The sequence below is a fragment of the Ricinus communis genome, chromosome 8 (genome assembly GCF_019578655.1).
Source record: "Ricinus communis isolate WT05 ecotype wild-type chromosome 8, ASM1957865v1, whole genome shotgun sequence".
NCBI lineage: Eukaryota > Viridiplantae > Streptophyta > Magnoliopsida > Malpighiales > Euphorbiaceae > Ricinus > Ricinus communis.
In genome coordinates, this window is record NC_063263.1 from 8,383,746 (window position 1) to 8,411,649 (window position 27,904).

The following is a 27,904-nucleotide window of genomic DNA, read 5'->3' on the forward strand; positions in this document are numbered from 1 at the left end:
ATAAAAATAATTATCCTGTTTGAATCATTAATTTTTTCTCTTGAGAAATTATTAAATCAAAAATTAATTACTTTAAAAGAAACATTTGTTTTTGTCGCCCCCAACTGTAAAAGAAATTATGTAATAGCAGTTGGAAAGTAAATTTTGAAAGTTAGGTAAAACCCAGAACATCTGTTTTAGATCCTCTTCTCAGAAAAAGAAAAATGTTCTCATGCTATTAAATTAATCTTAGTAAATCAATATGGTCCAACACTGCAACTTATTCAATATGACAATGACCTTACCATCTAACTTCATTTTTATCTCTCCTTTCAACTCTGAATTTTATCAGAGCTGTACTCTGGTCAGGTATTTTGGTAGGTGAAATTGATGGTTCATATCCCGACACATCTACTATCATGCTTTCACGGATTTCTTTTTGTTTTCTTTTTCATTTCTTTTTAATTTGATTGTAACTGGATTTAAACGAGAAATTCCACAAACCACAATTCCATTGTCACTGGGAAAAAAGGTTTCCAATAATTTCAGATGATCTTTTAAGTTTTGATCACATTAGCTATTAATCTTTAACAATCTATCGCGGACATGAATGGTAAGAGACTTATATTAACAATAACGCTGAACAACAAAAATCTGAAATCCACCACGTGCTGACAGCTTGTCATGAATACTTTGCAGGATTCTGATGTTACCTCTCTATGCATATCCAGCTGATGCAAAGATTTCTAATGCCTTTTTCAACAGCAATTTGCTAATGCCTAATGGGCACATCTCCGGCTGATGGAAAGATCTCTAAATGTCTAATTTGCCTGTACTGTCTATCTCTTGTCAGCATTGGACATTTTTTTCAAGGCAATTAGGCATTCCATTTTCTATCTTAATTCATTGTCAACTAAATAATAATACAATTCCTGAACGTACACAACATTGAAACTTGTTAATACAGTACAATCACAAGTAACAATATCAAGGATATACTAGCAAAAAGTAGGCGTCTCACAATATCAAGGATATACTAGCAAAAAGTAGGCATTCAGAATAAAAGAATTTGTAACTTAGATGTCGGGAAATATCAATGATGATGGATCAATCATCTTTCCTGCACAGAATTGGTTTGACAAATATAATGAGTTAGCTATTAGCAGTTGCTTAAATTTATCATTGGCATCCTTCCCAATTCCGCATGGGCACAAAACCGTAGTTATATCAGTATGAGAAATGCAACAACTGATGATGGTGAGCATCGAGTTTAGTTCCTAGGAGCTCATGACCAACCTGTTTTCACTCCATCCATGCCCCTCAGTCCAATATATTTGAGGCAGGGTAGCTTCATAGAGGAGGCAAATGCTCACAGGTTTTGCACTTAGTGAGCACAGCTGACTTTAAATTAGGTATTAAGAAAAATGCACAGCTTTTGTACTTATCTATCCTCAACTCTTCCACAAAGAGATATGGATATAATGCATCCAATAATTCACGTCATGAAGTTTTCTCCAATCTGCACCCGGTCTACCAAATCGTCGTTCAAAAGCAGTGAGTTTTCTCTTTTTCTCGATTCTTTAATATCTTTTATGGCTAAGATGCTAAAGATCTTGCAGAATTCATATTCAGGTCGTTGGGCTCTGTAAAAAAATGATCAATAATGTATCGCTTTTCTATGTGAAGTATTCTGAGATTTACAAGGAATTATTGATTAATATATATACACTATGATTAACGGTTGCCTATCTCTATTCTAATGGTTGCTCTATACATATGCCAATGTTTAATTCTTTTTCAGGTAAGGTCGAAGTGACATTTCCTTCGTGGCAGAAAAGGTTGCTCTCTTTCCTGAGAGTCTGTGAGGAAAAGCCTTTACAAGTTTTCTTGCTTGTATAGTCTCTGAGACTCCTTCTTTTGGAGTACTTGTTCTGCCTTTCTTCTTTAACACTCCCCTCAAGTTGGGTTCGTATAAATTTACAGAACCCATCTTGTTGAGAATTGTTTGGTGATTTAGTCTGTCAAGTGCCTTTGTGAATATGTTTGCTAGTTGCTCTTGACTTCTGACATATGGTGTCTCGATCTCTCCTTTTTGTACTTTTTTTCTGATGAAATGACAATTGACTTCAATGTGCTTGGTTTGTTCGTGTAACACTAGGTTTGATGCGATGTGGTGAGCAGCTTGATTGTCACAGTACATTTTCATGGGTCCGTCATCTTCGATTTTTATGTCTTGAAGGACTTGTTTGATCCAAATAAGCTCATTAGTCGTAGATATCATGGTTGGATATTCAACTTCTGCACTTGATCTTGCAACCACACTTTGCTTTTTACTTTTACATGTCACTAGGTTTCCTCCTACAAAGGTGCAAAATCCTATAGTTGATTTTCTATCAGAGCTCCCTGCCCAATCTGCATCAGAGAAACCAACTATAGTGTTAGAGTTGTTTTTCTTCATCCAGATTCCTTGACCTGGGGTCCCCTTGAGATACCTAAGTATCCTATCTATGGCTTCCAAGTGACTAGTACGAGAAGCATGCATGAACTGGCTTACCATACTCACTGCATATGCGATATCAAGCCTAATAACCGTTAAGTAGATCAATTTTCCTACTAAGCACTGATATTGCCCTATGTTAGTTAATGGTTCACCATCCTCTAGGCTAAGTCTAACTTTAGTTTCCATTGGGGTGTTGGTAGGTTTAGCTCCAAGTTTTCTCGTTTCCTTCAATAGATCAAGAATATACTTTCTTTGTGATAGAAACAATCCCTTAATTGATTTTTCCATTTCTATGCCTAGAAAGTATGATAGTTGACCAAGGTCTTTAATGTCAAATTCCCTTTTTAAGCTTTGTTTGACTTCCTCTATTTCTTGATCGTCATTTTCTGTTATTATAATGTCATCAACATATACAAGAACAATAATAATATGTGTTTTAGTGTATTTGACAAACATAGAAGAATCTGATGCACATTTGTTGAAGTTAATATTTAAGAGGAATAGGCTTAGTTTGGCATATCATGCTCTTGGAGATTGTTTCAGTCTATAGATTGCCTTTTTTAGCTTATATACCAGAGAAGTGTCTGATGCTGATTCATGTCTAGGTGGGAGAGTCATGTAGACTTTTTCTTTCAAGTTTTCTAGTAAAAATGCGTTCTTAATGTCCATTTGAAATAGATTCCATCCCTGGTTGGTGGCTATTGATAGAAAAATTCTGACGGTGTCCATTTTTTGCAACGAGAGCGAAAAGTTTCTTGACAATCGACTCCATAAGTTTAAGTGGATCCTCTGGCTACTAGTCTGGCCTTGTATCTTTCAAGTGTTCCATCACAGTTATACTTGATTTTATATACCCATTTATAACCTAAGGGTTTTTTATTTGGTGGTAGTGAGACAATATTCCAGGTATCATTTTTTTTTTCTGGAGCTTGAAGTTCTTTCATAGCCTTACACCATTTTGGGTTGGTATTGGCTTCGTAGAAGGATGTAGGCTTAAAGTGTGTTGTGATGTTGCTTAGGTAGGTCTGGTATTGGTTTGAGATAGTTTTGTAAGAAATAAAGTTCTGGATTGGATATGTTACCTTATGGTATACATAGTCCCTTAATTTTACAAGGGACCTAGTTTGTCGAGTGGATCTCCTCAAGGCGATTGCTTCTACTTGAGGTTCTTCTTCGAGTGCTGCATCTTCTCCCCCTAAAGGAATTGGCCTTGAGGTTGAGGGTGGCTCCCCCTCGAGGTGAACAACCTGTTCGTGACTGTAGTAAAAAAAATCAGAGTTATGCGAAAATAATAGAATGTGTGGTCTATGAGGGTCTGTTGACAGTACGAGGAGTCTATCCTTATAATAGGGTTCAATTTCAACAAATGAGACATCCCGGGAGATATAGATTTTGTGAGTGGTGGGATCATTAACATTTATACCCCTTTTGTCGAGAGGAGTATCCTAAGAAAAGGGTTTTGATGGAGCTTTTATCAAACTTGTGGTGACGTTTGATGTGAACATAACAGGAGCAGCCAAAGACTCATATATGCCCTAATTTGAGTTTCCGGCCTTTGAGGACCTCTAATGGACTGAGGTTTTTTAATGTGACAGTAGGCAACCTATTAATGAGATACGTGTTGATTAAGAGGGCATCCGACCAATAAGTAGTAGGAATATTATTTTGAAAAAGAAGAGTGCGGACAACATTAAGAAGATGTCTGTTTTTGCATTCGGAAACCTCATTTTGTTCAAGAGTATTAATGCATGTGGTTTGATGTACAATTCCCTTCTGCTTAAAAAATTCTGAAAAATTTCGGTTTATGTACTCCGTGCCATTGTCGGAGTGAGAAATTTTGATATTGGCAGCATACTAGTTTTGAATAAGATTAAAGAATTCTTGGAAGCGAGAAAATATTTCATTTTTTTCTTTTAACAAATAAACCCAGGCAGTACGTGAATAGTCATCAATAAAAGTAACAAAATATCGGAAGTGATTATAAAATTCAATGGGGGCAGATCCCCAAACATCCGAGTGAATTAAATCAAATGCTTTTTCAGACGTACTGGATGATAAGGGAAAAGGCAAGCGAGTGTATTCAGAAAATTTACAAACATCACAATTACTAGAATTTAAATTGTAATAAAATAATTGGTTTAAAACTTTATCAAAGGGATGCCCAAACCGCTGATGCATCAACATGCCTTGATCAGTTGTGTTGTTTGACATAAGACACTGTTTGGGTGGATTTTTGAGGTAGTATAACCCATTTTTAATTTCCCCTCACCAATCGTCTTTCCAGTAATTCGGTCCTGAAATATGACTGAAGATTGTGAGAATATAACATTACAGTTTAAATCGCAAGTAATTTTGCCAACAGATAAGAGATTTGATTTAAAGCCAAGTAATAACAAGATATTCTTAATGCTTGTATTAAATAATGAAGTGGTACCGCAGCCATAAATTTTTGGCTTTGGCCCCATTAGCAACTGTCACATGTTGGAATTTTCTGATAGGAATTAAATTTTGCAATTTTATGGGATCCCAAGTCATGTGACCAGTTGCGCCTGAATCAATAGTCCAAGCATTATGACAGATATTTGTAATGTTTTGTAATGAATTTAAGGAAGTTTGTACCGAACCTGACCCACTGGGTTATTGCGAACCGAACCCATCGGGTTGCTGAACCAAGCCTGAATCTGGGCCAGCATGTGAGCTAATTGGGCCTGGGTTACTGTTGGGTCTGATCGAGTTGAAGAATGGGCCGAATCTGGATTATAGCTGGGCTGGGTCAGTGAGTCAGGTCGGGTCTGCGGGTCGAGTCGGGTTACTACATGGCCTTTGGGGCCGGGTCGGACCAGGTAGTCGGGTCGGGGCAGGTAATCAAGTCGGGTCGTTATATAACTCTCAACATATGACGACCCAACTCTTTCACCCTTTTCTCTAGAGTTTTCTTCTCTTCTGCTTCCCCCGCCTAATCTAAACCTTCCTCTCTCTCCTCTCTTTGTTCCCCTGCAATGCTTCCCTATGTCAACATCTAATTCTTTTTTAGGTAAGGTCGAAGTGACCTTTCCTTCATGGCAGGAAAGGTTGCTCCCTTTCCTGGGAGTCTGTGAGGAAAAGCCTAGCTTGTACAGTCTCTGAGACTCCTTCTTCTGGAGTCCTTATTTTGCCTTTCTTCTTTAATAGGTTTCCAGTCCTACATAAGCTTTCATAAAAAAGAAAGAAAATAAAAACAACAATGAGATAAAGCTCAACTGTAGTTTGCATCATAAAATGTAAAACAAGAAGAAGAACAAAGCAAATATGTATAAGCTTGACTTAAAGATATTATAACAGTATCCATTTGAATTAACATCACTTTCTTCCAGATTGTAGACTTTGTGCATCTACTCTTCACCAGAAATGGGGATTCCACGATCAAGATGCTCGACTCACGTTATGTCACCCTAAAAGAACCAGAAACATGCAGACTAGGGAAGTTAGATTCAACAACCAAATAACAAGAACATCAATCCAAAGCTGGAAGAAACTGAAGGGGAACAATTCAGCCAAAAATATTTTGTTACCCAATGGATTAACATTGTGATGAAAGTGTACCATCATGGTTGAAGTTTGACTTAATACTACAGCACAGTTTAGTCAAGAAATAAAAGAAAGATGTTACTTGGCAAAAAATGCATCTCATTGAAACTAAGGGTTGAAAGGCATCGACAAATTCTCATTTCCCTAGATTTTTGCCAAAGTTGAAGAATCAATATTATAAATTGAGAATTAAATTTGATCGAGATCCTAGTCCTGCATAGTATGGATAAACTCATATGCATACAGTTTCCTGCATGTACTACAACAGCGCATTATACTTTAAATATAAAATTTTCAAGTTATCATTGTACATCCACAAATCTTTTAAAGGTATTTTCAAGTTATCATTGTACATCCACAAATCTTTTAAAGGTGTTTGCTGAGTGAAGTACCCATTATTTTGCACATATTTTCTGATTTAGAAGCAAAGATATATTGCATTCAAGTCAAGATATTACTAACTAGAGTAGCATTTTTTCAGGAAAAAAAGAACTTAAAGATAATTGACAGCGGCGAAACAGGACATCATTTATAAGTTTTGAACATAACAAGCTTATTACTATTGTAAAAAGTCCCCTGCAAATTAAATCTAGAGAAATGCAGCTAACAAATGGGAATTGAATTAAATAATTCTAATAGTATAACAGTTCTCGCCATCCAACAGCCAAAAGATGGTGTTAGTGCTTGCTAAATGCAAGGCTGATAAATAAGGTGGAAAGCAGCTTTTGAACCCTGAAGAAAATAATTAATATTTTGCGAGCTCAATTCTGTATCAAATTATTTGAACAAATTAACTAATTTGATCGGTCTTTCAAATTATATTGGACTTCAAAAGTAAATAAATTAATTAATTAAGAAAGGTAAACATAAGAAAGTACATTTAAGAACATCAAATGCCAACGTGTTGGATGTTGGGATTGTGCCAATTTCATCCACTCTCTTACTGTTCCAGAATGGGGCACTCATAGATTGATCGTTTCTCTAATTTTGTCATTTAGAGAAGGTAGTTTGGCAATGCATTCAGTTTTGGGCAATGCAGTACTAGCAAAGAGCGAAGATAGGGCATAATTGTGAATTTGGTGGCCAAATTGCTCATCGCCATGCTATCCCAGTCTTCCAAATTACTCATCCCATTAAAAATAAGATGCTTCAACTTGGGGGATCCGGGTGATGACGATTGAGTCTCCATTCCAACAAACTCAACACCCAACCTTTTAACACCTTCCATGTCTTCCAAAATAAGCTTCTTAAGGGATGGCAACTTCCACAGGGGAGGTAGATACTCACAGCTGCTATGGCAACTTCCTCCTTTAAAGCTTGTTCAAGTTATTGAGATCTCCAAGAGAACAAAATCTAGTTTTATCAATAAAGCCAACTTTGAATTTCTTTAATGTCCTAAGGCTAGTTAATCTCGCAACTGCTTTAGGCAAGAGACAAAAAGTATCATCATTGTATAAATGCCTCAGGTTGATTTAGTTTTTCCATTTTCTCTGGCAGTCCCATATGAGAATAACTAATATCTAATGTTTGCAAATTATATAATTTGCATACATTTTCCGGCAACTTTTCCATTTCAAGATTACCAGACAAGTCAAGTTGCCTCAGATGTATTAACTTACTTATGATGGGATTTATATAATACCACAGTGACACAGTGTCAAAGATCTCAAACAAGTCAACTCATTGAACAAATTTGATAAAGATGCTCCAATCCTCGTCTTCTAATGGCACTGAACCCAAAGGGTACACAGATTTTTAATGTGCAAATGGAGTTAGGGACTGAAGCCTCTCCACCGAGTACTATCCTTAAATGACGTGCTTCGCTGCATAAAGACTGCTTTGTTGGCTCTTCAGAATTCTTGATCTCCAGGCTAAAACACTCATTCTTTCAAAGATATATTGCAAAATCACACATTACATCATGCATCTTCCACGTTACATCTTTAGTATTTTGAAAGAAACAACGACTAACGAGATTTTGGAAGTGCTCTTCACCATATGTCTCCATCTCATTTTTTGTTAAAGTTTTGCGAGATAACCTTGAGCCATCCACATTTCAATTAACTGATCTTTTTCTATCTTGTGATCCTCGGGGAAGATGGCACAATATGAGAAACATTGTCTCAATTCTGAAGGCAAATCATAATAATAGCTCAACCATAACGCGGCTAAACAAGTTTAAGCTTCCCAAATCCCTGGTAGTTTATGTAGCTCACTATCCAACATATTCCTCAATTCCTGCACCGAACTATTCAAACGCAAAAGGCTTCCTAGAGCCTTTGCAGAAAGAGACAAACCGCCACACTTCTCGACAATGTACCTACCAATACTTTCTAATCGCGCATGCTCTTCATTGTCCCTGTCAAAGAATGTGACCCGGCTAAATATTGACCAACATTGCTCCGATGGAAACTTTCCTAACTGAAGTACATTATTTCTACTGCAGCCCATGTTCCTTGCAACAATCTCACTATGCGTGGTCACTAAAATTTTACTTCCTAGCAAACTACCTAATAGAGAATGCCTCAATTGTTCCCACTTTTCAAGACCATCTTCCCACATATCATCTAGTACAAGTAGAAATCAAAAATCTTTGTCCTCCAATAGTAGCCTCAATTCGGGTCAGAACAGCCTGCAGTTCACCAAGTCTCTCGGCATCACCCGAAAGAGATTCAAGGATTGCCTCGCCAACTATCATTGAGTTAAAAGGTTTTTAAACACACCCAAATTGCCCATTCGAAATTAGCTTTTACTTCATGGAAAACCAATTGGGCAAGAGTTATTTTTGTGATTTCTCCTATTAGGTATGACTCATATACCAGTTTAAGGGACAGATGTTGGAATGCAGTACAGCGCAACGAGCGAATGGCGCAGAGCGGCAGCATCTGTCCAATGGGGAGTTTTATAGTTAGTCTGCAAGCTACGATCTAAGTGGGTTGGGAGTGCGAGGGCAGCCCCCGATTGTATATATATATATATATATATATATATATATTGTATTTATAACCTAGCAGGTGGATTATTATTCAATAATAACATATACAGCCGCTCATCATTCCCAAGGACGTAGGCACATTGGCGAACCTCGTTAAATCTTTGTGTTCTTTTTTTTTTTTGCTTGTTTGTTCATATTCCTGTGATTATTAGCCTTATTTCTCAACACCTCCCATCTCAACTATAGCGATGGTTGAAATTTGACTGGTCTTACTCAATAATAAGTTTAATATGTTCTTTTCTTCATGCTCTCGGCTCTGCAACTTCGTTTCATTAATATAAGAAGTAGTTGGTGCGTGTTGAGCTTGTTTATTGCTGCCCTCTCCAACAACAAAGTTAAATTATTTTTTTCAATCTTAATATTAGTCAAGGTGTCATTCAATTCTTTAATTTTATGAGCAAAATCATGGCGTTAGCTCCATTCGTCCAACAAAAGCAAAAAGAGCGGAAGAGGGAAAGTGCCTTCTTCTTATCAAAAACTTGTGATTTCAAAAGTAGGGTTCTCCACTCCTCCAATATAACATCCATGCGGTAGGATACAACTTTGAGCTCATCTAACCACCGTTTAATACTGGTATTCTTGAGCTGTCTTTCTTCTACATCAGCAAGAACACCATGGTTCGCCTCCAGATTACTTTAAAGCTTTACGACTTCTTTCTCGACACCCGCAACAAGGCTCGCCTCTTGTTTAATTTTGGGAACAACCAATTGCTCTAACACAATGGAAACCAGAGCATCAACCATACTGAAAGATGGTAAATGATGGATTAATAGAAGAGAAAGAAGTTGCTTAGGCAAAATAAGAGGATGGTTCTCCGAGGCTAAGATTATGAATCAATAAATTACAATTAATAATTGATAGGAGTGTGGGTAGACCCACCACTTCACTTTCACTAAGTCTCGGACCAAGTTAGTGGGTCCTCACAAAAAAAAAGAAAAAAGAAAAAAGAACTGTACGTGAAAGTTCCTCATACAATTCGAATCATTCTCAGATGCCCGGAGAGGAATCCTTTCCTTGTTTGTTGGGTTGGTTCACGCCGGCCAACATTTAGATTCGACTCCACCCAAATTTTTCTGATTCATTCCGGTATAAATTAGCGAGTTAGATATTTAGGAGTCAAAAAAAATCATTAATGTGAAGAGTTTTTTGGAATTATTTGATTTCTTAAAACTTAATATGTTACTTGCTTAACATTTTTATTTATTTTCTAATAACATTATTAATCTTCTTTTATTAAGGTCTCCTTTCCCATTAATTATTCAATGAGTCCACTCTGCTTTTGTTCTTAGGCTAATGATATAATCTCTTGATATAACGACAACAAATTCTTAGATATATTCAGTCTACTATGTTATAAATAGATTAAATCAATTGTATATTGATATGTGATTTTATTTATTAATTATAATATTTTTATTGATTGGATTTTAATCATGAGTTTAGGATTATTACTCTATTTATTTCTTTTTATTTTATATTTTTTTATTATTGCATAAAAATTAAGAAATTATTAATTAGGGTACAATCTAAGAGAAAAATAATTAAGCTATTCTTTCTTATATAGAAACACTTAAAATGGAATGCATTAAGTATCTCTTATTTTTTAATAAGGATATAAGTGAAAGAAAGAATTAAAATTTATTGAAGTTCTAAAATCATAAATATTTTTTAAAAAAGGCTTAATTACTAATTAAATCCTAAATTTTATATTTTTTAACAATTTTATCAAGTTATTCTAAAATTTTAAAATAAATACATATATATTTATAATTTATTTTTAAAAATACTTTTCGATAATAATTTTTAAAATATCATAATGAGAAAAATGACATGGCAGGTCAACTATACTTGATAACATAAAAGTTACTGAGTTAATAAAAAAATTTATTACATTCAAATGTAAATGTGTGAAAAAATGCACATATATGAAATTTTTAATTGTCATATTTTAAGTTTAAGATAAACTAGTAAGCATAATCGACTTCTCACGTCATTGTTTTTATTGTGAAATTTCAAAAATTGTCATTGAAAAGTATTTTTGAAAAGAATTTTTTTAAAAAAATATTTATTTTAAAATTTTGAAATAATTAGATAAAATTGTTAAAAGATATAAAATTTAGGATTCAATTTGTAATTAGACCTTTTAAATTTTTTTAAAAAAAGGTAATTTGAAAAGGAATAGAGAAAATAATTTTTAAAATATTTGTTTAAAAAGATATTATATTTATAATGTCATTATATATTTCTAGATAATTATAAAATTTTCATTGTGCTAATTTAGTGATATATTTATTATCTATATGTCACTAATAAGTTAGATTTTTATTTTCCATATATAGAGGAGAGTTTCTTTTTTTTTTTTTGAAAAAAGGAGAGAGCTTGTATTAGAAAAGAATCAACCACTATAGAGAGGGAGCCTTATTAAAAATATTTCAAGAAAATTACATGAGAAAAACATTGAAAGGGAAAAAGAATACTTCCAAAACTAAAGTCACAAACATGCAATATAATCTTACAACAAAAGATGTTGAATCCACAAAGGGCATTCGTCCTCAAGTCAAACTTGTTTAGAGTCTAGATTGACTCCAAAATCAGGTAACTTATGAGCAACTTACTTGTAAATCCGACTAACAAAATTAAAACAGATAGTAAAAAATAAAGAAGCAAGTCTCTGAATGTCCTTAAGAACCATACTAAACTCATAAAAGACAATAAAATTCTTATTAATCATATTGACAGCTTCTAGGAAGTCCGATTCTAGTTGAATATCACTGAAGCTACATTTCAAAGCAAAGTGCATACCTTTTTAAATAGCCAACAATTCGTCAACATTTAGATGCCCGGAGAGGAATCCTTTCCTTGTTTGCTGGGTTGGTTCACGCTGGCCAACATTTAGATTCGACTCCACCCAAATTTTTCTGATTCATTCCGGTATTAATTAGCGAGTTAGATATTTAGAAGTAAAAAAAAATCATTAATGTGAAGAGTTTTTTGGAATTATTTGATTTCTTAAAACTTAATATGTTACTTGCTTAACATTTTTATTTATTTTCTAATAACATTATTAATCTTCTTTTATTAAGGTCTCCTTTCCCATTAATTATTCAGTGAGTCCACTCTGCTTTTCTTCTTAGGCTAATGATATAATCTCTTGATACAACGACAACAAATTCTTAGATATATTCAGTCTACTATGTTATAAATAGATTAAATCAATTGTATATTGATATATGATTTTATTTATTAATTATAATATTTTTATTGATTGGATTTTAATCATGAGTTTAGGATTATTACTCTATTTATTTCTTTTTATTTTATATTTTTTTATTATTGCATAAAAATTAAGAAATTATTAATTAGGGTACAATCTAAAAGAAAAATAATTAAGCTATTCTTTCTTATATAGAAACACTTAAAATGGAATGCATTAAGAATCTCTTATTTTTTAATAAGGATATAAGTGAAAGAAAGAATTAAAATTTATTGAAGTTCTAAAATCATAAATATTTTTTTAAAAAAGGATTAATTACTAATTAAATCCTAAATTTTATATTTTTTAACAATTTTATCAAGTTATTCTAAAATTTTAAAATAAATACATATATATTTATAATTTATTTTTAAAAATACTTTTCGATAATAATTTTTTAAATATCATAATGAGAAAAATGACATGGCAGGTCAACTATACTTAATAACATAAAAGTTACTAAGTTAATAAAAAATTTATTACATTCAAATGTAAATGTGTGAAAAAATGCACATATATGAAATTTTTAATTGTCATATTTTAAGTTTAAGATAAACTAGTAAGCATAATCGACTTCTCACATCATTGTTTTTATTGTGAAATTTCAAAAATTGTCATTGAAAAATATTTTTGAAAAGAATTTTTTAAAAAAAGTATTTATTTTAAAATTTTGAAATAATTAGATAAAATGGTTAAAAGATATAAAGTTTAGGATTCAATTTGTAATTAGACCTTTTAATTTTTTTTTAAAAAGGTCATTTGAAAAGGAATAGAGAAAATAATTTTTAAAATATTTGTTTAAAAAGATATTATATTTATAATGTCATTATATATTTCTAGATAATTATAAAATTTTCATTGTGCTAATTTAGTGATATATTTATTATCTATATGTCACTAATAAGTTAGATTTTTATTTTCCATATATAGAGGAGAGTTTCTTTTTTTTTTTTTTTTGAAAAAAGGAGAGAGCTTGTATTAGAAAAGAATCAACCACTATAGAGAGGGAGCCTTATTAAAAATATTTCAAGAAAATTACATGAGAAAAACATTGAAAGGGAAAAAGAATACTTTCAAAACTAAAGTCACAAACATGCAATATAATATCTTACAACAAAAGATGTTGAATCCACAAAGGGCATTCGTCCTCAAGTCAAACTTGTTTAGAGTCTAGACTGACTCCAAAATCAGGTAATTTATGAGCAACTTACTTGTAAATCCGACTAACAAAATTAAAACAGATAGTAAAAAATAAAGAAGCAAGTCTCTGAATGTCCTTAAGAACCATACTAAACTCATAAAAGATAATAAAATTCTTATTAATCATATTGACAGCTTCTAGGAAGTCCGATTCTAGTTAAATATCACTGAAGCTACATTTCAAAGCAAAGTGCATACCTTTTCAAATAGCCAACAATTTGTCAAAAAAAGCATAAGAAATATGAGACTCACTCCGCCCTACAAAGCTTATCATAGTTTCTCATAGCCGCGGTCAGTCCACTTTGATTTGTAGTTTCAATCCAAAAGGTGTCAATATTCAGCTTAAACAACCTATAACTAAGCGGTTGCCAGAAATCCGATTGAGACGTCCTATTTGTCCCTAACGGCTGTAAAAAAAAAAAAAAAACTCCAAGTATCAAAATCCTAAAAAAAAGCTTCTGTCCATCCATACACCAAGGCTGCTTCCATTGCATATCTACTATGAATCATGCCATTTTTTCATACCATGCCATCCAACAATAAATTGAAAAATAATGCAAACTGTTATTTATCCAAACGCATCCTTTACCAACCATTAGTGGATGATAGAAGAGAGTTACATAGAGGGAAAGAAACGTGGTTTGGCCACTTCATGAGGCAAACCATTAAACTCTAGGAATATACAAGAAAATAATAGCTGAAAAACTAGAAATGGAAGAAGAAATATCTAAGAAGATGACTCGAAACAACTTTCTTTGCACATTGAATGATCCTTCTTCGCATCACCTTCAAAAATCACTTTCCGCCAATTCTGAGAGATAGCCCACAACACAGCATCACCAACAGCAAATGGTTTCAATAAAAAATTATATACAGGAGCATACATGTCTCTAACTAAGAGTTAAAATACAAAAAATATGATCTCTAATAAAAAATATATTTTTTTCTATTAATTATTTGATAGTAAAAAATTAAAATAATACCAATAAAACGCTTTTGGTTTCAAAACGATATTACTATTAATTAATTATCGTAATATCAAATTTAGAGAGATGTTACTATTGTTGCGTTGCATTTTTCTAATTAGCTGTATTATATTTTACCAATTTGTCCTCACTTAAATATTTAAATACAATGGACCATCTTATACTTAATATTTAATAAATTAATAATTTTATTAATTAATAAAATTGTTAAAGAAATTTCATTACATGTTAAATGATTATAATTTTATTATTTAATCCTTAGTAAATTTCAGAAAAAATAAAATTGTACAAAAAGCTACAAAGTAAACAAGCAAAATAAATTTAATGATCATTGATCCAATCAAAAGTTTTTTTTTCTTTTTTATATAGTAATTACTTATTAGATTGAAAATTAAACATTTAGCTTGCGTATTTATAAATTTTTTATATACATATATGTATTGATTTTCTATTTATTATTATGCTTAAGAAATGTAGGGACCGAGACGACAACAAGACAATGAAGGCAAATGATGGTGGGCCTCTTCATTCAATTACTGAAGGAAAATGTTAGATGCTGGCGAGGCTAACACAAGTCTTTATGTAAAAATAAGGGCGGATCACGTTGGGCCGACCGGTTTTGGGTTTATATTCTTATTATCTTTCAAGGCTCATAGAGTTTAGTTGACAATGTTTTAAGGCAAGTGAAGTGATCTTACTAACTTCAACGACACGTTAACTTTATAAACGGCATTGCCTTATTTTTGTTGATAGTGTGTGATAAAATTTGGCAACAATATAGTATTGTTATTTCACTTCTTGAAGTAAAAGAAAAAAAAAAAAAGAGAGAAATGGGGACAATAATAGAAGTTGTGCAAACATGTAAACAGATGTATCAATTATACAGTACAATTACAAGCAAGAATACCAAGAAACTATACGTGGATATATGATATCTGTAGCAACCTGAAGCATCCAGAACGAAGGAGTTTGCCATTTCTTGATGTCAGCCATGATGTATCAATCCTCTCTCCTACAGAAATTTAATTTACCAAATGCAAAGAATTAGATTTTAACAGTGCTTAATTATACTGGTTAGCATGAGTAGTATAACAATTATTAGAATATATAGAAGCAAAACAAATCAAGTAGATAGTGTGAGAGTGCACCTCTAGCAATGTCAGCAGCCGCTTCTCTCCAAAATTCCAGATTTTGATGTTAGGAATATGAGAGATTTTGTGCCAATCCTGTCCTATCCCCTTCTGGTAAGCTCGTTTCAACTCAGGAGAGCAAGTCAATGTTAACTCCTGTAGTGTTGCTTTCCGTAAAAACTGGTCTGGCACTGCCTTCAACTTGGAGCACCACGCGAATGACAGACTGCGAAGTTGTGGCATTATAGTTATTTTAGTACTATCTTCTTCATCTCCCATTCTGATAAAATCATCTGCCCATACTTCCCAATTTCGCATTCGCATGAATCGTAGATTTATCAGTTTTGGGAATGCAATACCTGACGATGAAGATGAGGAAGATTCTAATCCTAGGAACTCAAGACCAGCCTTTTGGACTCCATCCATACCCCATATTCGAAGATTTTCAAGGAAAGGCAGCTTTCCTAGAGGTGGCAAATGCTCACAGGTTTTGCAATTAGTGAGAATAACTGTCTTCAAATTACTTAAGAAAATCATCCAACTAGGAAACACTGTCCTGCCTTGGTAGTCATATATTCCTAACTCTTCCACATATGGAGATGGCTCTAAGGCTAGCAGTATTTCATCATCATGATGTTTCCTCCACTCTGCGTCCCCCTTGCCAAACCGCAGTTCCAAACGAGTGACTTCCGTCTTTTTTCTGAGTTCTGCTTGTTTCGCCTCACCCACATCAGCAACAATTTCCAACCCCATTATACATAAGCATCCTTGAAGGTGGTTTAAGTTCTTCAGGTCTCCAAGATTACAGGCTTCTTGATTGTTCTGTCCAATGCTGAACCGATTTAATGATCTTAGACAAGTTAATTTACTGATTCCTTTAGGCAGAACTCCTTCGAAACCTCCATTATGCAGATGCCTCAGGTTGATTAGTTTCTCCAAGCCACGTGGCAGTTTTACTAAGCTGAAACAGCCATCCATATTCAAGGTTTGCAAGTTGCATAATTCACACAATGCTTCAGGCAACCCCTTCAAATCCTTGTTGTAAGACAAGTCAATTTGTCTCAAATGGATGAGTTTACATATGGATGATGGAATTTCTGCAAGGTTACAGTTGGACAGGTTTAAGGATCTCAAACAAGTCAATCTGCCAAATAAATTAGATAGTGCAGCTCCGACCTTTGAGTTCCCTTTGCATTGAACCCAGAGAGTACGCAGATCTTTTAGCCTGTAAATGGAGCTGGGGAATGAAACATCTTTCCCAAGCATTACCCTTAAATGGCGAACTTCCTTATGAAGAGACATCATCTTCAACTCTTCCTCATCATTGACCTCAATGCTAAAACATTCATTCTTTACAATATATTGAGCAAAATCATGCACTATGTTATACATTTTACAACTCATTACATGACCACAATCAATTTTGTGCACAACTTCAAAAAAAGAATGGCCAGCTAAATTGTGCAAGTACTTTTCACCAATCCTCTCCATGTCATCTACATGTGTTTGCCTAAGATAACCTTGAGCCATCCACAGCTGAATCAAGTTATCTCCTTTAATCTCATGGTCCTTTGGCAAGATAGCACAATAAGAGAAGCATGGTTTCAATTCTAAAACCAAGTCATAATAGCTCAACCATAAAGAAGCAAAACCACTTTGAGTTTCTCTATTTTTTTCCCATAACCCTTCTAGTTCCCACACCTCACTATTCAATACACTCTGCCACTCTTGCCGTGAATCCTTAAAACGCAAAAGATTTCCTAGAGTTTTTGCAGCAAGAGGTAAACCATCACATTTCTTTACAATTTCCCTACCTATTGCTTCTAATTGTACTCTCTCATCATTGTTCTTTTCAAAGAATGCAATTTCACTAAAAATTGACCAACATTCCTCCAGGAACAAATTTCCTAGTTTAAATAGGCGATCTCCAGTGCAACCCATGTTCATTGCTACACTTTCATCTCGTGTGGTCACCAAAATACTACTTCCTAGTGAAGCAGACATGAAAGAATCTCTCATTTGCTCCCACTTGCTAGGACCATCTTCCCACACATCATCCAAGATAAGTAAAAGCCTTTTCCCCTTGAGTAATTTTCTTATGTGTTGCATTATAGCTTCAAATTCAACAAGAACTGAAGCAGCATTAATAAGAATTTCAAGAATTGCTTTCGCAATCTTAATCTCATCAAAGGGTTTTGAGACAGAAACCCATATTCTACTCTCAAAGTTCTTTTCTACCTCACTATCATTATATACTAGCTTGGCTAAAGTAGTTTTTCCCAGTCCTCCCATCCCTACTATAGAGACTACCTGGAGGTTTAACTTATTAACACTCTCACTACCCACTAACATTTTTATAACAGTATTTTTCTCCTCCTGTCTACCCTTTACTTCAGCTGCATCAATAGCAGAGTTAACTACAAGTGGTTTAATTTGCTCATCCCCCCTGTAAGTTAAATCAAAATCATACCTCTTTCTTTCTTTGGCAATGTCATCTAGTCGTTGATTTAGTTTCTTAATCTCGCGAGCAATCTTATATCGCTGACCAGTTTCACAACAAGAAAAGCAAGAGATGGGAAAGATTGAACATACTTGTTTGAGAGTGGGGAGCTGAAGGAATTGTGTCCTGAACCAACTGCAAGCAGATTCTTGATCTTCTTCAATCTGTTCTTTGAGAATCTCTATGTTCCAGGAGTCAAGAACATCATCGATGCTATAGGACACTTCCTTCAGGTTATCTAACCAGTGTCTGATAGCGTGGTTTTCGAATTGTCGTCTCTCTGCTTCAACCAGTACACCTTGGATGGATTGGAGATTGCTTCCAAGTTTTTCTGCTTCTTCCTCTACACCCATTACAAGCTTCACTTGTTGTTCCATTACGTCGGCTAGCTGCTTTAAAGCCGCGGCCACAAGTGCTTCAGCCATTTTAGTCAAATGTACGTAGCAAATGGTTTGATCAAAGGAGAATTGAGAAGTATTCGGATTCCTGTTAGAAGATAATGCTTGCATGCTTATTTATAGAGCATGCATGAGGATGTAGAGAAATTTCAACTTGCATTAATAAATCAAGCATTTATAATTGTCATAACCAAATTAATCCTAACTAAAAAGAATCAATGAATAAATTTAGTTGGTTGAGACGTGTGAACTTGAAATTTAATTTTTATTTTCATATAAACTTGCAAAAACATCATCCAGAACCTCATCAGAATGCTCTTCTAGCCAAACCAATACATGGTTTCCTTTTGAAAACATACCAAAATGTATACTGTCACTGTAGAAAATAATATTCACTAATTATTATATTATAATTATTATCGTTGTTGTTTTAATATTAACATACAAATATATTGGTTGTTAATTAATAAGGAAAAGGTAAATTTGGATCTGATTTTGTGAATTTTCAAGGATGCCATTCTTTAGGTTTTATTTAATTAATTGAAATCAAGAAAGCATGTATTATACTAATTTTATATTTTAACTTGAAAACATGAAGTTGACAAGGTTTTCCAAAGAATATCCTTTTATAAATTGTGACTTTGTTTTCAAATCTCATGCGTGAGTAAATTAACTTTCACCAAATATACTAATTTCAGCACGTTAATTTAATTTACAAGTTAAGTTCATGAACTTTTAATTTGTTGATTTTTCTTTCACATTTTTGGACAGTATAATAATATTGTGGTTGAGATGTCCAAATCTTGTTTCTGGTTTTCGTGCCATAAAATGTTGAAAATAAAAAATAAAACCTTTTTAGTGTAAATTGTAATCCAAGTTTTATCAAAACTTCTGTGTAATATATATACGAAGGGTGTGTGGCTAAGGCGCCAGAGTTCTATATTACCAATACAGTAACTTAAGCTTTTAGAATATATTTTTCAATTTTTTAGTTTCTGATTTATTATTATTTCTTATGGTATGTTATGTATTATTATTTTAAATTAATTAAGAAAAGAAACTACATGATTGCCTTTTAAAAATCATGAAAAGAAAAATTAGTTAAAATACCTTATATCATTTCTTACTTAATTTATTAAAAAAGAATACCCATATATTATCTTCTACTTAATTTAATAAAAATATTTAACTATTTATTTTTAAAAAATATTAAGTTTAGATAAAATACTAAATATATCTGCATTCATTTATTGAGTAGATTATAAATATATTAGGTTTCTTATCCAGATATATTATTTTTATAATTCTAAGTGTTTAATAAATTAAATAGAAAAATACAAGATAGTTGTCCAAGACATTTTTTTAACAATTAAAAAATAATCATTTATTTTCTTAATGAATTCTTTTTAGAAACAATTGACAATTTATAAAAGAAAAAACAAATTAAAGATTGTAAGATACACAGGATTTTAAAAATTTAGGTGCCAAACTAGTAATGTAAAATTATGACTTTAACAATTTTCTACCCGGCCTTAATCATACCCATATACAAATTAAATTAGAATTTCTAATGCCTATATATAACTTAAATTAGCTAAAAATAATTAATCTAGTTTTTTCCTTATTTATTTCCAAGATTTATGAAAAAAGTTAATGCTATATGCTCAATAATGAAATTTTTTGTCTATACTTGATATATGTTTCCATCTAGATATTAAATTAATAAATAATTGACACATATATTTATTAGTTTTAAATGATAAAGTATGTGTCAATTATTAATACTAAAGTGTAAAATATTCTTGCATATGTGTCACTTTCTTATTAGTTATAATATATACACTAAATCTATATAAGAATATCTGATCTAATAATATAAGAAAAATAAAAATTGATAGAGAGAGGCAAAAGAGATCTCTCCTTATATATATAATTTTCTTTTATATATAAATTTGTTGGGGTAAAGAATCAGAACAGTGCAGCATAATGCATATATGATCGTGGCGAACCATAATGAGTTCTTCAATTCTCATGTTCATAACTATAAGTACTCATCAGTTAAAAGGCAACAGTTATGCATATTTTGATACAGTTTACTTAATGTTATAAGAATATTGCAGCAGTAAAACATTTGAATTCTGCAATAGGCATCTCCTACTGATTATCATCATATTTCAATAAGGATTTGCATGATTTCTTCTAGTGCTTGAATGTATAACCTACAAAGACATTGATGGCAAATCAATAGATGATTGATACATATTTATTAATTTTGAACAATGAAATATTTGTTAATCATCCAATTTTAAAGTGTAAAATATTATATATACGTATTATTTTTCTATTTGCTGTGATATATACACTAAGACTAGCTAATAATTTTTAAAAAATATAACAGTATATTATAAATTTTCTTGTATATCTTTATTATATTTATTTATTTTAGTAATATAACAATCTTCATTACATATAAATTTTAAACAGTACTCAAATTTGTGTTTTTAACTAGAGAAAGTCTCTTGTGACTTCAGCCTTCAGAAACCGAATCCAAATCTGGTTTTTGTTTGAATGTAAATATATGGATATTATAGGCTTCAATTCGTCAATAGCATTTGTATGTCTTGTGATTATGTTTATAGGGGCTACTATTGTGCTTCTATATATTCTTTTTGAGGTGGTGTTTGGCCTCTTAGGATCAAATACGACAGTATCCCTGACTTGCCAACTTTAGTCCTATAGAATATGGTCAAATGGCAGCTGGCAAGTGTCACACCGTGGAGCTTTAAATCCAAAATTCTTTGCCGAGAGTGCTAGAGTAATGCGGAATACTTCGAAACACTCTAGACTAGTGTAGAATTTTCTAGAACTCTCTAGAAAGGTGTAGAACCTTCTAGAATACTCTAGAATAGTCTAGAACTTTATAGAATAATCTAAAAGGATGTAGATACTTCTAGAATATTCTAGAAGGGTGTAGATACTTCTAGAACATTCTAGAAGGGAGGGGACAATTCTCGTATATACTAGAATACTCTAGAATATTCTAAACACATGTAGGCTATTCTAGAATATTATAGACTTGTATAGACATAAGTAGTATTCTAAGACATTCTTTTAAGGAGGTGGGATGGTGGCCATCCATGCCTATAAATACCCCCTCCATGCTTCATTTGTAACATATAGAGAAAGATATATAGATATAGAACTAAGCAATATAAGCTTACACTTCCAAAACTCTTGTGCTCTCTTTGTGCCACTTTCTTAAGCTTACTTCCGTTTGTGTAATTGTTGCCATTTTGCCGAGTTTGGCATCCAAGGGAAGGCTGACTAGCAATCTTGACTTCGGGGGAATAAAGTGAGTTAGGCCGCATGTGGGCAAAGTTTGGGGATAAAATAAAACTCACGTGACAGTTGGTATCAGAGCCAAGTTCGTATCAAAGCCCAGTTGGCATTAGAGCGCGGTTGAGTTCTTTGGGAAAATCTTGCATGAGATTATGGCCAAAGTTGGTGAGCAATCCACTTCTACCGCTCCTCCCACTCCAAGGAAGGAGGAAAGGAAAGCGGAAAGGGTCGTAGGGATAAGTCCCGCGATGTGATTGGCACGATGGAGGAAAGGCTAGTCAAGGTGGAGACATCCATGTCCGATTGGTGTGATAAAATCGAAGACATGGACCTTCGCATCGAGAAGCTTGAGTCCAAGGATGATGGGGAGCTTTGAGGGGAGATGTAAGGTGCCTTAAATGTTCTCGCCGACAATTTAGCGAAGGACAATGAGGCTCTTAAGAAGTTGCTTGCCCAATGCTTGGAGAAGGTCGATAAGCTCGAGGTGGAGCTTAACTTGTGCAAGGCCACGTTGGCAAATAGTGGGGGAGCTCAAGTAACAAAGGTGCACAAAGTCGATGCTCCTAAACCAAATGCCTACGGTAAGGCTAGGAGTGCCAGAGAGATCGACAACTTCTTGTGGAACTTGGAGAGATACTTCAATGCAGTGGGCATAGTGGACGACGCCACTAAGGTAAAGTTTGTATCTCTCTACTTAAGTGATATTGCTACCGTCTGGTGGAGACGCAGGTGCGAGGATGTGAAAAAGGGCCTTTACACCATTAATACATGGGATGATTTTGTGTGGGAGCTTAAGAAGCAATTCTATCCCGATAATACCGAGAAAGAGGCAAGGTCAAAGCTTCGACGACTCTAACATAGAGATGGCTAAATCTGGGAATATGTGAAAGAATTCTCTGAATTGATGTTGGAGGTTCCCGACTTGGGAGAGAAAGAAGCATTCCATGCCTTCATCCATGGTTTGTCTCGGTGGGCTCAATTAGAGCTAAAGAGGCGAGGTGTGCAAGACCTTGCCACCCGATGGCGATTTTTGAGTCCTTAATCGAGTTGAAGAAGAAGGACTCATTTAAGCCAAAGGTAAAGAAGTACGAAGGAAGTGACAAAGGTGGTGGAGATAGAGGAAAATCTTCTACTAAGGATGGTAAGGCTTCGTACAAGGATAAAGGCAAGTGGAAGAAGGAAGACAAGCGTAGTTCTTCTCCGAAAAAGCTTGCTTGCTTCATCTGCGACGGACCTCATTGCGCTTACGAGTGTCCAAAGCATGGGAAGCTTGGAGCGTTAGTAATCACCGAAGAGGAGAAGTAAGAAGAAGAACAAAGAATTGCTTCCCTTTGACTCCTCAATGCCATCCAAGCTAAAGTGGAGCAGAAGCCTCGTGATCGGATGTACGTGGAGACTAACATCGGAGGCAAAAGCATCCAAACCATGGTGGATACCGGGGCTGATACGGTGTACATGGCGAAGGAGGTAGCCGACTCTATAGGGTTGCCTTATAAAAAGGAAACGGGCTTCATCAAGGGTGTGAATGCTAAAAGGCTACCTATCATTGGCATATAGTGAGAGGGACCAATATTTGAATAAGCAAATGGCAAGGTAAGGTCAATATCACCATTGCTCCTATTGATGATCAACGATTCTATCTTGGCATGGACTTCCTCGACATGGTGAAGGCGTTCTTAGTTCCCTACGTCAACACCATGTGCATAATGGAGAATGGCTAACCTTGTGTGGTGCCGATAAAGAGGGAGCTAAGCCAAGATATGATGGTATCGGCCATCCAACTCTCTAAAAGGGTAAAAAGGAAGGAGCCAACCTTCCTAGCAACTCTCAAGGTGGAAGAAGGTCCACATGTTGATGGTGCCATACTTCCAAGCCCTATCCAAGGCGTGCTTGATGAGTTTAAAGAAGTTATGCCGCATGAGCTGCTGAAAAAGCTTCCTCCAAGACGAGAAGTGGACCACGAAATCGAGTTAGAACTAGGAGCCAAACCACCCGCCTTTGCACCCTATCGAATGGCTCCTTTGGAGCTAGAGGAACTAAGGAGGCAACTCAAGGAGCTACTTGATGCATGCTACATAAGGCCATCCAGCTCCATATGGTGCGCCGGTCTTATTTCAGAAGAAGCATGACGGTTCTCTTCGATTGTGCATAGACTATCGTGCGCTAAACAAGATCACGGTCAAGAATAAATACCCCATTCCTAACATTGCCGACATCTTCGATCAACTTGGTGGTGCTAAGTGGTTTATCAAGTTGGATTTGCAGTCTAGGTACTATCAAGTGCGCATTTCCGAGGGACATAAGCCAAAGACAACATGCGTGACGAGATATGGATCCTATAAGTTCCTTGTTATGCCCTTTGGCCTCACAAATGCACCGGCCATATTTGTACACTTATGAACAAGGTACTTGCTGCTTACCTTGATCAATTTGTTGTTGTTTATCTCGATGACATTGTTGGGTATAACAACACTTTGGAGGAGCACGTAGAGCATCTAAGGTTAGTGTTCAAAACCTTGTGGGATAACGAGCTCTACGTCAAGAAGGAGAAATGCTCATTTGCCCAACGAGAGGTGGCATTCCTTGGGCATATCGTTGGCGATGGAAAGTTAAGGATGTATGGTTCAAAGGTGAAGGCCATCCAAGATTGGGAGCCGCTAACCAAGGTGACCGAGTAGAGATCTTTCCTTGGTTTGGTGAATGATGTGCGTAAAATACACATATCTAAATGAGGTTTTTAAAATTAATTTTATGAACATTTGGATGTGAATTGGTCCCAACACTCACCCTATGCATCTGTTTGTGTGCATTAGGTCCAAAAGAAGTTAAAGAATGATAAAGGGAAGAATTGGAGCATAATTGGACGTCGAAGCTGCCGAAACAAGCTAAGTATGCGCATGAGGAAGCTGAACATGGCCGTATTGGTTTCAACACTGGCCGTGTTCCCAACACGGCCGTGTTGGGTGCATCAAACATCAATGAAAAAAAATTTTAGGGAGCACGACCACAAAGAGTAACACGGGCATAAACACTAGCCCATGTTGGGAACATGGGCATCAACACGGCCGTATTGGCGGCGACAGGGGGAATTAATTAAAAGAAAGAAGAGAGGAAAGAAAGAAAAGGAGAGCGGGGGAGAACATCCCAAACCCTAATATTTCTCTCTCTAAGGGTTTTCTGAGTTGGAACCAAAGAAAAAGGAGACTTGGATCAAGGTTTCAATCGGATTCCCTTCAAGAATTGAAGATTGGGCGAGGTTCGTTGATTAGCTTTCAAATCGAGCAAAAAGACCAAGAATCGATTCAATTCGAGCAAGAGGAATTGGGGTTGTTTACTCTCATCCAAGGGTGTAATCGGGTTTTCTATACCTTTACTCATTATTGTAATTGAATTCTTATGTATTTTGATAATGAACATGATTAGCTAGATTGATTAAATCCATTAGGATTTCTTTACTATGTTGGCTTAGTATTATATTGTTGGATTGTTTGGGTTAGTTTTGTATTCTTCTTGCTTTCAGTATTAATAAGATAATGCATTATTCATGAGACGTTGTGAATTGTGTGTTTAGATTGCTTTGTGTGATTGAGAAGTCCATTTGGCAATTGGAATTTTGAATAGCAAGAACTGGTCAATAATCGCTTAGAGATAAGGATAATTAACTAGCCGGATTAAGAATTAACAAAGCTTAATAGAGGCGGATTAAAGCTTAATGCTAATTTAAGAATCAATCGTTAGGAAGAGATTCAAACTTTAGGTTATTAGGTTTAGGAATTCGGTTATCTCGAGAGAGAAGCCGAATTCGGTTAAGAATTCATCCACAGGTACCATAATTAGATTCACCAATCCTTTATCTTTTGTTTGATTGCCAACTAGTTTAGGTTCTCTTTGTGTTTGCTTTCTTGTCTTGGTTATTTTAGTTATCAATTACTCCTGCATCTCCCTTAGAACTTAGCTTGTAGCTATTAGTTAGTTTAGAAATTATTCATCACTCATTTTAGGTTAATATAACAAAGAATAAAAGAGTAACTCTAGGCTTTCACTTTCCCAAGGAATACGACCTTGATACTAGGCATTAGTGCCAGACTACATCGATAGGTACACTGCCTTAGATTGTAGCTAACACAAGTAGCACACATCAGTGAACTATTATCGAAGGTTCATAAAGGGCTATTCTTCCATTGCCACTCCTTTGACGGATCAATTAAAGAAGGGTCGTGCTTGGGATTGGTCTACGAAGTGCCAACAAGCCTTTGAAGGGCTAAAGAAGGCCATCATGGAGGAGACGGTCTTAGCACTTCCCAACCATACGAAGGCATTCGAAATCCACACAGATGATTCCGACTCTGCTATTAGTAGAGTAGTTATACAAGAGGGGCATCCAATAGCCTTTGAAAGCAGGAAGCTGAATGACACCGAAAAAAAGTATACGGTGCAAGAGAAAGAGATGACCGCTATAATGCATTGCTTGCGAACGTGGATGCACTGCTTGCTTGGGAGCAAGTTTGTTGTCAAGACCGACAACGTTACCACTAGCTACTTTTAAATGCAAAAGAAGCTCACACCGAAGCAAGCTAGGTGGCAAGACTTTCTTGCGGAATTCGACTACGTCATGGAGTACAAGTCAGGTAAAGTAAACCTTGTTGCTGATGCACTAAGTAGAAAATGGGAGCTTGCCAATATAAGCTGCCCTACATGCAACCTGGTGGAGCGCATCAAGAAAGGGCTAAAGCATGATCCTATGGCCAAGAACTTCCTTACTTTTGTTCGAGAAGGCAAGACTCGAAGACTTTGGCTAGAAGGAGGCTATACGTGTCGGTCCATGACAATCTTATGAAGGAGATAATTAGAGAGTGCTATGATAGCAAGTGGGCGGGTCATCCAGGCATACAACGCATGATGGCACTTGTGGAGAATGCCTACTATTGGCCTCGCATGAGGGAAGATGTGGAGGCCTACGTGAGGACTTGTCTTGTTTGCCAATAAGACAAGATGGAGCAACAAGCCCCGAGTGGTTTGCTAAAGCCACTCCCTATTCCTGGGAGACCATGGGAAAGTGTCTCCATGGATTTTATCGTGGGGCTTCCTTTATCTGAAGGTTGTGCATGGATCTTCGTGGTGGTGGATCGATTCTCGAAATATGGCATCTTCATTCCCGCTCCAAAGGCCGTCACCGCCGAAGAAGCTGCTCGTCTTTTCATGAAGCATGTGGTGAAGTATTGGGGTGTGCCAAGATCGATAGTAAACGATCGAGATACTCGCTTCACGGGTCATTTTTGGACAGAGTTGTTCAAGTTATTAGGCACCGACCTCAGGTTCTCTACAAGCATGCACCCCCAAACCTTTGAACTATATTTAAGGCACTATGTGAGTGCCAACCAACGAGATTGGGCTAAGTTGCTTGATGTTGCCCAATTCTCTTACAACTTGCAAAGAAGCTAGTCTACAGGCAAGAGTCCATTCGAGATAGTTACGGGTCAACAGCCCTACATACCAAGCACTCTTACCATGGATTGGTCAAGCCGAAGTCCACCCGCCTTCAAGCTTGCGAAGGAATGGAAGGAGCAAGCCGACGTTGCTCGAGCCTACTTGGAAAAGGCGTCCAAGAGAATGAAGAAGTGGGCGGACAAGAAGAGGAGACCAATGGAGTTCAAAGAAGCGGACAAGGTGCTTGTCAAGCTATACTTGCATGGCAAAGCCGACGGACTTCATTGGGGACTCAGGAGAAGGTACGATGGACCTTTCTCCATTATCAAACGTGTGGGTAAGGTAGCGTACAAGATAGAACTTCCACAAGGCATCAAGATCCATCCTGTCTTTCATGTGAGCATGCTGAAGCCTTATAGGGAGGATTGCGATGATTTGAGCCGAGGTAAGTCTAAAAGAGCTACTTTGAATGTACGGGCTCAGTATGATAAAGTGGTGGACTACATCATCTCCTATCGTAAGGTGCCACAATCCAACCAACCTCCAATGACGAGTTTCTTATCAAGTGAAAGGGACTTCCCGAAAGTGAGGCAAGTTGGGAGCCAATTCGTGACTTGTGGCAATTCGAAG

General features: G+C 35.3%; 1 protein-coding gene across 2 annotated transcripts; it reads right to left on the minus strand.

The window, feature by feature from the left end:
- Positions 1 to 14,038: 14,038 nt before the first annotated feature.
- Positions 14,039 to 18,652, minus strand: LOC8273758 (putative disease resistance protein RGA3). Of its 2 annotated transcripts, XM_025156804.2 has the most exons (3): positions 15,629 to 18,652; positions 15,426 to 15,492; positions 14,039 to 14,305 (listed from the first exon to the last, which is right to left on the minus strand). In XM_025156804.2, exons 1-2 carry the CDS (start codon positions 18,617 to 18,619, stop codon positions 15,466 to 15,468), a joined length of 3,018 nt encoding a protein of 1,005 aa, XP_025012572.2. In that variant the 5' UTR covers positions 18,620 to 18,652; the 3' UTR covers positions 14,039 to 14,305; positions 15,426 to 15,465. The 2 variants fall into 2 exon arrangements, with proteins under 2 accessions (XP_025012572.2, XP_048233529.1); XM_048377572.1 differs by lacking the exon at positions 14,039 to 14,305 and having other exon boundaries at positions 15,312 to 15,492; positions 15,629 to 18,651.
- Between the last annotated feature and the right edge of the window lie 9,252 nt (positions 18,653 to 27,904).